Source organism: Globicephala melas, chromosome 12 (assembly GCF_963455315.2).
Source record: "Globicephala melas chromosome 12, mGloMel1.2, whole genome shotgun sequence".
NCBI classification, from domain to species: Eukaryota; Metazoa; Chordata; class Mammalia; order Artiodactyla; family Delphinidae; genus Globicephala; species Globicephala melas.
Genome location: NC_083325.1, coordinates 83,982,140 through 83,994,938, shown reverse-complemented (window position 1 = coordinate 83,994,938; position 12,799 = coordinate 83,982,140). Strand labels below are relative to the sequence as shown.

Below are 12,799 nucleotides of genomic sequence, written 5' to 3'. Positions count from 1 at the left end.
GATTTTCTCTTGTAGCTCTTTCCATGTAACAGAGGGCCTTCTCACCACCTCGCACACCTGGACGAGCGCCCCGTCGTCACAAAGCTGCCGAAGAGCCCCTGTGCTCAGGCAACAGAGCCCCATTTCAACACCACTTATTTCAAGACCAGAACAATGCCAGGTTGTCAAGGCGCATCCCAATCTTACCGTGTCCAAGTATGTATCACAATTTTCAAGGACAGATGATTCTGAACCATGAAACTTGCTGACGTACAAATGACAAGTCATGTTAGGAAAGAGGCAGATAACTATACTACGTGCTATGAAACGAGAACTAAGTATAACCGTAATACTCTATTTATGACATCAAGTGGAAGATTCGTTCTTCATTCCATAAATACTTATTTGATATTAACTGTGCGTCATCCCAGGTTAGGGCTTTTCAGTCTCAGCGTTACTGACATTTAGGGACAATATTTCTTTGTTGAAGGGGACCGTCCTGTGCACTGTAGGACGTTAGCCACATCCCCGGCCTTGACCCGGCGGAAGTCAGTAGCACCACCCCTCTCCTTCAGTGACAACCAAAAATGTCCCTGGCATTGGCAAATGTCTCCTGGGGCCCACAAGCACCCCAGGGCAAACTGCCGTTGAGGAGATGGGAATGTAATGATAAGGAAGACGAAGGTCTGTCCTCCTGGAGCTGACAAGTGGGGGCCAGGGAGAGGGACAATCCCCATAAATATATTATAAAACATCAGACAGTGATACACATGATGAAGGAAAGTAAAGCAGTGCCAAGGGCTACAGGGTGCGGGAGGGGAGGGCTGTGCAGTGACGGGTGGGCTGAGTAGGGAGGAAAGGAGGCTACGGCTCCTGTGGGGCCTGCCAGGCGGCCGTCAGACCTTTGTTAGTTTATTCTCGATGGCATGAGGAGCCACGGGAGGGTTTTCATCAGGAGAGGGTGATAATATAATCCAATACGTAGTAAAAGAATCTCTGGCTGCCGGGTGGGCAGGAGAGAAAATGGAGAGCAGCCAGAAAAGCTCGGACAGTGGACCAGGTGGAGAGCGAGGTTAGGCCGCGGTGATGTCAGTGGACCAGGTAGAGGGCGAGGCAGCTGGGAGGGAAGTAACGGTGGAAGAACAGATGGGGTTGGGGTGCGGGACAAGGGACACAGAAATCAGAAGTTCTGTTCCAAACAGGTTCCATCTGAGACACTGTTTACCCTCCACACCTGGATGCTGCAATGGCAGGTGGACATACGAGGCCGGGGCCCAGGAGAGAGGCTGGATGGGGATATAAACATAGGAGACTTCAAATGCGTGGACGGTATTAAAGCCAATGGAAGGCAAGCAATCGCCCGGAGAAGATGGAAAAGTCCAAGGATGTGCCCAGCAGCACAGGAACACTTCGCAGTGAGGCAGAGGGACTCAGCAGAGGAGACCAAGAGAAGCAGCCGGTGAGGCACGAGGACGGTGAGATGCACGTGGTGGCCCGGATGGTAAGCGGCGAAGGTGTTTCACGGACTGAGCGAGCCAACGGGTCACGCGGTGCTGAGAGGTCGAGCGGCCTACAGACCGAGGCGGACCATTAAATCCGCCAAGGTGAAGGGCAACCTTGAAAGAATGGTGGCAGACAAGCATCAAGGACAGAAACCTGACTGCAGTGGGTTGGGGAGAGAAAAGGAGATGAGGAAGTAAGAATAGAGAAATCCTTCAAGGAGTCTTGCTCTAAAGGAGTGGAGAGTCATGGGTGGAAGCTGGAAGGGGCTGTGAGGTCAAGGAGTCTTTTCCCTTTAAGTTGGTGGGAATGAGCCCACAGGGGGGAAAAACGGATGAGCGACAAGGCACAAGATGGGATAACCGAAGAAGCAAAATCCTTGAGTTTTGTACTCAAGAAGCAACTGGACTCAGCGCTGACGTGAAAAGTTGGCCTTGGGCTGGACTGCGGACGGTGTATACGTGGCACTGGGAAGGAAAGGAGAGTATTCTGTTACAGACACAGGCAGGCTGGTAGGTTCGGCGGTCGCAGAATGAAGCAGAGTTGCCTTATTTTCTCCAAAAAGCAAACACCATCCCACGTGCGTGTCGGGGACGGGGTGCTGGGAGTGGGGGAGAAAGGAGGACGCTGTTCCCAGTGCTGCAGCAGGTGGAAAGTGAGTGGCTGGCGGGGAGGAGGCAGGGGAACTGTGGTTAATACTGAGCTCCGTAGTTTTAAACCTGGGGTAACAAATCCGAAACACTCCAATCAGCAAGACAACGTTTTTCCACTCTGCCTTCTTCTGCTGTTCGGGCAGGCGGAGAGTTGAATGTAACCGGGTTTGGGGTCTTGCCAGGTGGCCGTGTGGGAGGGAAAGGGGGGACCAGGGCTGAGTGGCTCCTGACGAGCGGTTCCTGGGATGGACCCAGGACTCATACAGGTCACAGAGCCCAGGTCAAACTAACCTCTTAGCAGCTAAATAAATTCAAGTGCATATTCGCTGATATATAAAGACTGGCTAGAGTGAATATCAAAATAAAATCATTTTAAAGATGGGGAAAATATAAGAAGATCTTCAAGACGTACTAGCTGGGATCAAAGGTGAGCACTGAGGGTAGGGCCTTCCTACTACACAAACCATTTCATTCTTCTGACAGCCAAGAATATACTATTAGTTCCAGATTTACAGGAAACGAGGTGCTTGTGGGAAGTTCTTCTTTAGGTAAATTGAGTATCTGACGTCTAATTATATTAGATTAAGATAGGCCCTGCCAAGAACTTAAGCTATTCCTCAGCTGAGTCCACAGAGGACGCACAGTAAACAAGGAGCAGGTTCTCCCACAGTGAATTCCTCAAGTACCAATGAGAATATCCTGCTGGTTCTTCATTATTTCCAAACATGGCGTCTCTGTGCTATATTAACACATCTAAGCCCAGCACCTGCCATCAGGTCATTGGTCTATAAATGGTAGCTGTGATTATGACTCATAATTACTACATGAAGACCAAACAACCTTCCTGTCTTCAGGGAACTCAGAGCCTCGCAGAAGAGACAGAAGACTTCGTAGCTGCCTTGTGGTGCACAGGAGGTGCTGCTGTATGATGAAATACTTAAGGTGCTGTGGGAGTCTTAGAAGGGAGGCCCAGCCCAGCCGGATTTTGTGGCGGGAGGCGTGCAGACGGAGGATCGTTTGGTTTTCATGAACTAAGAGCTTCTAGGAGGACAAGTTAGCCTTGGCCATGAGTAAGTGTGTGTCCCCAGCAGGGACAGCGTGAACCTCGGCAGGAGACGATTTAAAGGCACATACCTTACCGCTAAGCCTCTCTGTGATGGAGTCAGTTCTTCATCCTTTCGAAACATCCCTGAGAAATAAAAATAGGCAATTTATCAATTATGATTTCTCCCAAGAAAAGAATGGTATTTCTTCCCATTCACACTTGCATTACTTTCCTCCTTCGAAATTCAGGTTATAATCCCAATTTTGGCCTAACTATTTGGTATAACTAGTCCCTTTCTTATTACAACACAGGCTCAATCATGTGAAAGGACCATCATATAACCAAACACGTCCAGCTCTGGGCAAAATAAATAACACATGTCAGGGAACTAATTTGACTCTTTTCTAAAGGAAAGTATTATTACATTTAAAAGTTCCCCAATGCTAGCATATTTAATAGTACTTTTCAAAAGGAGGCATGAAAATGTTTCTATTATTGGACGATTCCAATGACTAACCTCAATGGTATGGACAGTATAAAGCAAGGAAGGATTTCCTCACTCCTACGTGACTCTAGGGAATGAAACTGAACTCAGTATACCATCTCCAACCACTTCTTTACCTTTCCTCCAAACAGGAGAATGTTACCTATGATTACACATCAACTTACTAAATCTTTTTTTTTTTGTTTTTCGGTACGCGGGCCTCTCACTGCTGTGGCCTCTCCCGTTGCGGAGCACAGACTCCGGACGCGCAGGCTCAGCGGCCATGGCTCACGGGCCCAGCCGCTCTGCGGCATGTGGGATCTTCCCGGACCCGGGCACGAACCCGTGTCCCCTGCAGCGGCAGGCGGACTCTCAACAACTGCGCCACCAGGGAAGTCCTCAAATTGCTAAATCTTAAACCCAGTTTAAAGGCCGGAGGAGGTCTAAGAAGCAACAACACACTTCGAAAATTCTTGTGGGTCTTCCCGAGCAGGTGGCACAGGATGGGTGATGGATACTAGGAGGCTGCAAATCCATCCAGGCTACATATAAATGATTGTCCTATAGAGAATCCTCCTTCAATCTCTGAAGAAACCAGAGTCTAACTCTTAGGACTCAGAGTCCTGACTGCCAGCATTTGCCATGGCAAGGTGTCCATTCACTGAGGATACAGAATATGAATACGTACGTATTTGTACTAAAAGGATACGTAAGTGTGCGTGTGTTCATGTGTATAAGGGAGTGGGGCAGGGGAAAACATGCAGATTTTAATACAAATGTAACACAGAGATGAAGCAGGGATTAATAAAACTTGATTTAGACCAAATGTCTATTTCCTTCGTATTTTAAAGTGCCACTGATGTGGGTCACGGGCCTGACTTACACTATTTTACTTTGTTTCTGTCACTGAACTGAATGCAAAATTAAGAATAAACAGTGAAAGGAAACAAGCACACGTTAGTAGCCTTAAGCAGAGTTCAATATTTTCCCTATCTTACTGCCATCCCTTTCTTTCCTCTAACAGAAAGTTATCATAATCTCTCAAACAAAGGATGGTTGGAATATAACCTTTTCAGTGATGAAAAATTAATTTCCAAATTCTTACCATCATGAATTTCGCAAGCCAAACTAGTGATCTTCTGGGTAATTATCATCATTGGGCTATGACAAAACAGAAAATAAATATTTTACAAGAAGAAATTTAAAATAATACTTATGATATATGAAAGAGTTTTTATGCTGCTTATGACTACAAAACCCTGAAACTTTTAAATAGAAACAAGACCCCAAGGAATTTCAAAGAGAACTCCAGGGCTGTTATGTTTGGGGAAGCGACAGAAGACAGGGGATCTGGGTTTTCTCCCTTGCTCTAAGAAAAGGCTCATCCTCTAAAGGAAACCCGTGTGAGCAGAGATGCAGCCCCGCCTCCTCACTTCCTGCCTGTAACCTGAGGCCAGAGCTGAGGACCACACAGCCACCAGATGGGACCCCATCACCCCACTCTCACTCAGTACTTTTCAATACTCTGTGCTGCCTTTTGCCTCAGGGCTGAATTTAAAGATGGAAAGTAAGTCGCCTGGGAAAAGGCGAATAGGTAGAAAATTAAAGGAGTTTGGGTAAGAAATGTGGAGCAAAGCAGAAAGAGGGAAATGGGCAAAAAGAGAAAGGACGACATCTATGTCGCTGTTCCAGGAGCCAGGCAAGGCGGGGGAGCAGCTGTTAAAACGCCCTGGAGCAGTACTGAACGCACACAAACCAGGTTACACTCCACAGAAAGAGGACTTTAAGTGTGTGTCACAAGTGAGAAACTGGCAACCGTTTTCCCGTATTTCCTAATCTCTAACTGAATGGATAACTTGCGAAGAAAACCGAAATCCACGTAAGAAAACCCACCAGGCTACATTTTCATCCTTTACGTTAGCTTACAGACATGAGTATTAAAGAACAATTAACCCTAAGTTACCTGTTTATAGTTTTGGAATCTCAATAAAACCAGGAGGAAATCATGGAAGGCCCATCGCAGCCGGGGAGCGGCACCACGAAGACCCTGAGCTTCCCCCCTACCCTCCCACCCCCACCCCTCCCCGTGCCCACTGCTCAGAGCACAGACTGCCACCTTCACCAAAACAACCAGCATCTTGAAACATGTAAAGAAAGGAGGTGATTTCTCGCCGTGTCAGCCACGTCATCAAGGGTTTGTTGTAAATGGTCCGACCGCTGGCATGAGATGCACAGACCTGGGCCCCCCGAGAACTTACAGCCCACTGTCCTCACCTAACAGGCAAGATCTCACGAAAAACCTGTCAGATGACGATTGCTCTTAAACTCAAAGTACTAACGGAGAGGATTCCTCTTGAGTTCCCTTAAAGGTCAGTTCCTACACATAAATCACTCACTCTCAGGAAATTATTCCTCGGCTAACCTATCCCCCAGGCTGCTTGCTTTCAACACCCAGTTGCCATTTTTTTTTTAACTTTGCAAGATATTTTACATGCCTTTGAGGATTATAAAAATACCTTGTAACTCCCATTTCCCTGGGGGAAAAGAATCATTTTTCTCACCTGCCTAATTCTCTTCATAGTTTAGTTACAAAATGGATGAGAAAATACTCTTCGGTTCTAAATTTTAATTCTCGCATCACCTTAAAACATCATAAAAACACCTGATAAAATAATTATTAAATTTATACTATCAACTCAGTGCCGTACTAAGTTGTTAGGTCCATAGACATCAGATGTTCCCCAAAGGCAAATACGTGCTTCTTGAGTGCGTGCCCTTACTGTGCCCACTGGCAGCCCCAAGCAACTTCTACCCTATCAGGTGTGCGGGACGCAGGCTCTCGTGCAAGTGAGCTGCGTCGGGGGACAGAGTGGTTCCAAGGAGCATGCTCCCTAACAGAGGTGGGAAGAAGGCGGGGGGCAGACCCACGTGCTCCAGACTCTCCCCAGATGCTGCTTCCTCCTGGAGCTGCTTTGCAAGGAGATCCCCGTCCCCTGCTTCAGGTCTCAGGCTAACAGTCCCTTCGTACAAGAGGCCCGTGCGCAGCTCCTCCCCAGCAGCCACCTCTGCCCAAATGCAACACACGCCCTTCACTTCATCTCAGCGTCCTGTTTATTTCCTTCAAAGAATTCTTCACATTCATGGGTGTTTCATTTATCCAGTGATGGCTGTGTTTTAAAATCTCTCTTCCCTCTTTAGAAGGTCCCTGCTATATGGAGCTAACAGTCTTTCTCACCACGGACCCTCCAGTGCCGAGCACAGTGCCTGGCACAGGATGTGTGCTGAATAAATATTTCTAAAATACCACATCAACTGAATCTTCTGAGTGTCAAGACCCATCACTCCTTCCGGAGGTTGATTATATTCCTTCCCTCCTGTCCGCTCTCCTCTGTGCTTGAAAACAGGCACCAGACTGTTCTGTAATTATTGGGTTATTTTCCTGTCACCACAAAACCCATGGACTACTTAGCAGCAGGAACCCTGCCCTGTTCACCTCTGTACCCTCGGCACCTGCTATATACTCGGGCTCAAAGTTCTGACCGGCTTGTAAAAATGTCTCTCATCGCTTCTCTGTTTCCTTAACCGACGATTGTTACCCCTGAACATTTCCTTTGGTTTTAAAGGGGTGGCCATTCCACAGCCTCTGGTCCAACCTGCCCCAGGCAGGGGTCAGGGGGTGGCTAATGTGACAGGAACATGACAGAAGACAAAATCATTACAGAGTGACTATGAAGGAGCACTTTATGAATGAAAGCAAAAAAGGACTAGGGGGAAGCTCAGCATGGGAGGAATAGACTAACGAGAGCTCAGAAGAGTAAACCAGAGGGGAAGGCAGACCGATGAGTCCCACACAGGCAGGAGCCTGGCCGGGAGACAGAGCAGAGTGACGGAGGCAGGGGTGGCGTGCGTGCACAGAGGACGCTTCTAAGTGGAAACGCTCCCAGGGTTGACAAAGAGATGAGCTGCAGTGGTTTTCCGAGCCGTGCACTTTGTTCACAAATACCTGAATGGCGACAGTTAGAGTGACTCAGGCAATTTTCACTTACACCTTTATTGACACTTTAACTACCTGTTTGCCTCCAATATCTAATCGCTTCCCAGGTCCTTGGACGTCTGAGATAACGCGACGTGAATCAGACTCTCCTGCTTCCCTGGGGCGGAGGCTGCGAGGTGGAGTGGGGAGGGCAGGCAGTCGGCTTCCGGGCCTCCATGGAGTGAGGTCCGGGCCTGGATGGAGCCGCCTGCACGTCCTGCACCACGACGTCGCTAGATTCAGGTGGAACTACACACACTTTCTCCCCGGCACTCTGCCAGGAACATGGAAAAATGTGCCACCTAGCTATTCAAAACAAATACCTCAACCGATGAAAGAGCTTCGGGTAACATAAAATAAGACGTCAAGAACTAACAAGCTCTAGACTTCTTATAATTTTTTTAAAAGCGTACAAATTAACTTTGCTTTTTAACTAAAACATTGACATGCTTTTTTTTTTTTCCTCTACAAAGAAGGAGAGTAATGGGATTTACTTCTATCACACAGTGAAACTCAAACTGTAGTTAAACATTATCAGAGAATGAATACGAAAAAAGAACAATCACTTTCTGGATTGTTCCATCATCTCTAGGAGACTGCTGAACTCTAACAATGCTGCCACAAAGCAACTACGAGCACCTGCTAGGTAAAGGTCAGTTTGTCACCAGGGTACAAGGGACCTAACAACAGAACCAAACTTACTTCTCCACTCTCAGGCATGTCTGATACACAGGTGTTCTCTCCTCCAAAACAGCAAAACCCACTGAAACCGACAAACCCCACGGACCTAACACCAAAGGAATGTGCAGTGAGAGAGGATGGAAAAGGCTTCTGAGCTATCCATCCATCCCCTTTACTCCGTCATTCTGAAAACAAGTATCTCATGAGCACCTACAAGGCACCAGGTGCTGGAGACACAGCCGTGAATGAGACAGGTTCTCGTTCTTGTACTGGGGAGGGACGGATAACAGATGAACTTACAGGTCAATATATCGTATGCCAGCTGTTGTTCTGCTCATCGGGGTGGGGGAGAGGGAGTGCCAGGATGCAGGTGAGGACTGGCCTCACCCGGGGGTGATGTTTCACAGAGAACTTGAGTCAGGGAGCAAGCCCTGGTGAGGCAAGTTCACCAGCCCCCAGGTGGGTGTGACTGGCCTGCTGGAAGGCTGGTAAGGACACTGATGTGACTGGAGGAGGCAAGTAAGGACAGGAACAGATGGTGAAGACAGACAGGGGGCAGGGATCAGATCTAGGAGGCTTCTGCAGGGCGCTGTGAGGACACAGGCTGTGACCCAAGACACACTGGGAACTGTGGAGGGTGACAGGAGAGAACTAACTTGGTTCTAAATGGGTATATTCCAGCTCTGGGTGGAAAGGACTTTGGGGTGCTGGGATGGGGCTAAGAGACAGGCGAGAACGGCAGCCCAGACCAGGGTGACGGCACAGGCCTTGTGAAATGGATTCCAGCCACCTTCTGACGGTAAAGACAGTGAGATTTGATGAAGATTTGACGATGGACAAGATACAGGGTTTGAGACCTGAAGCCACCAAGGTTTTTGACCACAGCAAGAAACAGAAGGATAGGGCTGGCTGAGAAGGAGTGCAGGAGGAACAGGAAGGGAAATTGGGAATTCTGTGTTAGGCAAGTTCAGTGTGAGATGCTCATTGGACAACCGGGCGGAGACGTGGGGAACAGACAGGTGGACCCATGAGTCAGAAAACAGCTCACGTCCCGACTCCAGTACTCATCAATTGTGGAGACGGGGGAGCTATTTAACTGCCCCACCCTCAAAATTATTATCCATAAAATGGGGATAATAAAGCCACCGTGTGGATTAGATTAAACGGCAATAGGACAAATACCATGAACAGTATCTGAGGCACAGCAGATGTTTGATAAAATCTTCGTTCAATAAATATTGGAACTGCTACTCAGCAGAGGGCACTGGAGGGCTGCAATACTAACTGTAAAGTGCTGTCTCCGAAGGAGCTTTCTCACTAAATTAGGAGCTAAACCGGTACATGAAGAGCTGCATATAAAAGTGTTAAGTGCTAAATGAGATATTTGAAGAAATGTGCAGAGAAATGAGAGAGAACTTCAAACTAAGCAAACTGAGGGGGAAACACCTCGAACAGGAGTCATTTCATCTGGGCCTTTAAGAGCAGGGAGGTCCGGATATGCAGGTAGGGTTGGGAAGGGTGCTCCTGGCGGAAAGAATCTGACGGGCAGTAAAGTGTGAGGACATGAAAGTGACTGCAGCATCAGACGAGACAGGCTGAGAGGTGAGGCTGGGCACACACAGTGGGGGCTTTGAAGGCCAGGGATCCACTCTTTAGAGTCTTAAGAGAACACTGCAGATTTCTGGTAAATACAAATACCGTGATACCACACTGTTTTGTGAACAAACATAAAATCAATCGGGGGAAAGGCTCAGGTAGGGCGGGGAACAGACATACGAAACCATATAACAGACCCGTGCCTGTTTACTCCTGGTACCTTGAACTACATCAGTGGCAGCTGGGCGGAATGCTTTCCCTAACCAAATGTAGGTCAAGGCGTCGGGAGACGCTCCCACAGGATGAAACAGGATAAATGGAACATGCGGTTTATGGGCTGAATAATTTACATCAACCCTATTTACAACACAGGTACGGGGCACAGCAGAGCGGAGGACGGTGAAGAGCAGCAGGAATCTTCCAGGACTCAGCTCAGTGAGTACAGAGGGACGGCACGGAGCTTTTAGACCAAGTGGTCTCTCCCTTCTTCTGCTTGACACGACTGTCACCTGCAAAAGTACTTAGCACCCAGCGAAACGTATAGCACATGCTCAATAAATCTTAGCTGAATGAACACACGTGGGCAGCTGGTAATAAGACACTTCCTGAGCATCTGATACTATCCGGTTAGCTCTAAAATATATTCTTGATTTCAATGGAAAATATGTCACCCATATCTTTTTTTTGGTGGATGCTTAACCAGCCCTTCAGCTCCACAAAATCGACATATTCCAATCAGAACTCATTCTCTTCCTGCCCCCAGAATCTCTTTTTCTGCTTCCATCTACAAGGATGCAAGTATTTACATTTCTTTTTCTGTCTCAATACCATTTACTGAATATCGAGAGGGGTTTTCCTCACTGACCTATAATCCCAGCATTTTCATTCTGTACACTTATTTCCCAGATCCACGGGTCTGTTTCTCTATGCTGGCTTCTTGGATTTGGCTATTCCTATGTCAGTCCTACAATACTGAAATGATAGCTGCTTTACAAGCAGAGTATGTTTTTATATTGAATTTGCTACTCTCAAACACTTCTAGAGAAACTTTTCAATGTGTCTGATTTCCCTCAAAACCTCAACTTAAATTGCATAACATTTACAGATTAACTAGAGAAAAAGGACCGTCTTTACAATACTGACTGTTACTCTGAATAAACGAGATGTTTCTCCAGTCAGTCTTCTTTTATATCCTATAGTAAAGTTTCATAGTTTTCTATACAGAGGTCCCGGCATTTCTTTTTACATGTATTCTTAAATATTTCATAGTTTTTACTGCTTTTGAAACTAGGATCCTTTTTCCATTATATTTTCTAACCGGTTATTGCTGATATAAAGGAAAGCTATTTCATTGTTTTATACTTCTCTTTTATCTATTTTCTGAGGCCAACGTGAAAGCTAACAACCTAGCTTTTCAACCTTTCTGCAAAAAGAAGCTTCTATTAAGAGGTGAGTCCCTTTTATCTAATCAACATTTTAAATGTATATTCAACCTATTTCTCGTTCTCTCATTGCACACACATACACACGTGCGCACACACACACACAAAATCAGTGTTCCACACCTCTGCAAGTAACACTGTCCTGTACAAAACAGTTCCCCTGCTAGTCCTCAGCAAGAGCTTGGCTTCCCTTTTCCAACTTCAGGGCAACGGGACAGCTTAGCACAAAGAATGGTTCCCTTTATTCAGTTCTACCTTCTTCAGACAGCCAGCATTTTGGATGGCTACCATATCTATCCTAATTAGGGTCAAGTCAGGATCTTTTCTGCTCATGTGTTGTAACACACTCAAGGCTTCTAAATGCTTCTTTTCTCTTCTGTGCCCATTAAAATAAAAGAGAGTCCTTTAACTTAGTTCAGCCTCGATGCTCTCCTTGAGCTGATGTGTCTGTCTAATCTTTATCAGTTCACTGATAATGGTCAGATATTTTCTCCTAATGGATAAAAATTAAACTAGGAGTTTTATATCAGGTTGTCCACCTTTAAAATTCTATGTTATTTCTCTTTGACATACTTCAATATTTTAAATTATACTTGAACATTTTAATTTCATTAAAATACTTAAAGCCATGTCACGCGCATTTTGTTCTTAACGTAAACTATCCTCTAAATTGTGGGGTCATGGAACTAGCCTTTTCCAACAGAATGGGAGAAAGCATGGCATGTTCTCTCTTTGCTCAACTCACTGCTGGACACGCCCCCTCCATCTACGTAATCAAGAGGATTCCAGAGACCCTGAAGGAGGCAGGGCCACAAGAAAGCAGGAGCCTGGTTCCCTGAATGACTGTGCAGAGCAGAGGCCCCCTCCTCACTGGACTGGACTGTGAATGGGAAATAAACCTTCATTATGTAAAGCCACCGAAATGATGTCGCTGTTCTGACAGTGTTAGCCTACCCCTAGCTAGAGAGTGACGTGAGTTTAGAACAGCAGATAAAGTAAATAAAAAAGGTAATGACTAAGATTGAAACGAAGGAGGGGTTACAAGGATCCAGCAAATACCGGGCCTCACGAATTTGTACTTGTACCAATCCATACTAATAAACTCAAGTCAGCTACGTTAAACTACTTATTAAATCTGGCGGTTTAAAAATATAAGCAGCTAGTTCCTACTTTCGTTATACTAGGATGACAACACGTGACCTGGGTTACCTCTTCAGGTTCACCAAGATTTTCATGGTGGCCCAATACATTTATTGACTCTGCTCAGTAGCTCTTTTCTTCAAGAATTCCTATTGTTTATAAGCTAGATGGCCAGCACCTATTCACTTCTTCTGAATGCCAGGTGTATTTCTCAATTCTATTCAATATGTTGCTAATTTGACTAAC

At 46.3% G+C, this 12,799-nt stretch overlaps 1 protein-coding gene across 4 annotated transcripts in view; it reads right to left on the bottom strand.

Moving 5' to 3' along the window:
- MBOAT2 (membrane bound O-acyltransferase domain containing 2) overlaps positions 1 to 12,799 on the bottom strand; it is a 113,113-nt gene that overhangs the window by 17,888 nt on the left and 82,426 nt on the right. For all 4 annotated transcript variants that reach the window (XM_030844504.2, XM_060309448.1, XM_060309447.2 and 1 more), the window contains 2 exons: positions 4,767 to 4,822; positions 3,267 to 3,321 (listed from right to left, as the gene is read on the bottom strand). In XM_030844504.2, coding sequence (XP_030700364.1) covers positions 3,267 to 3,321; positions 4,767 to 4,822 — 111 coding nt within the window. The remainder of the gene's footprint in view (positions 1 to 3,266; positions 3,322 to 4,766; positions 4,823 to 12,799) is intronic.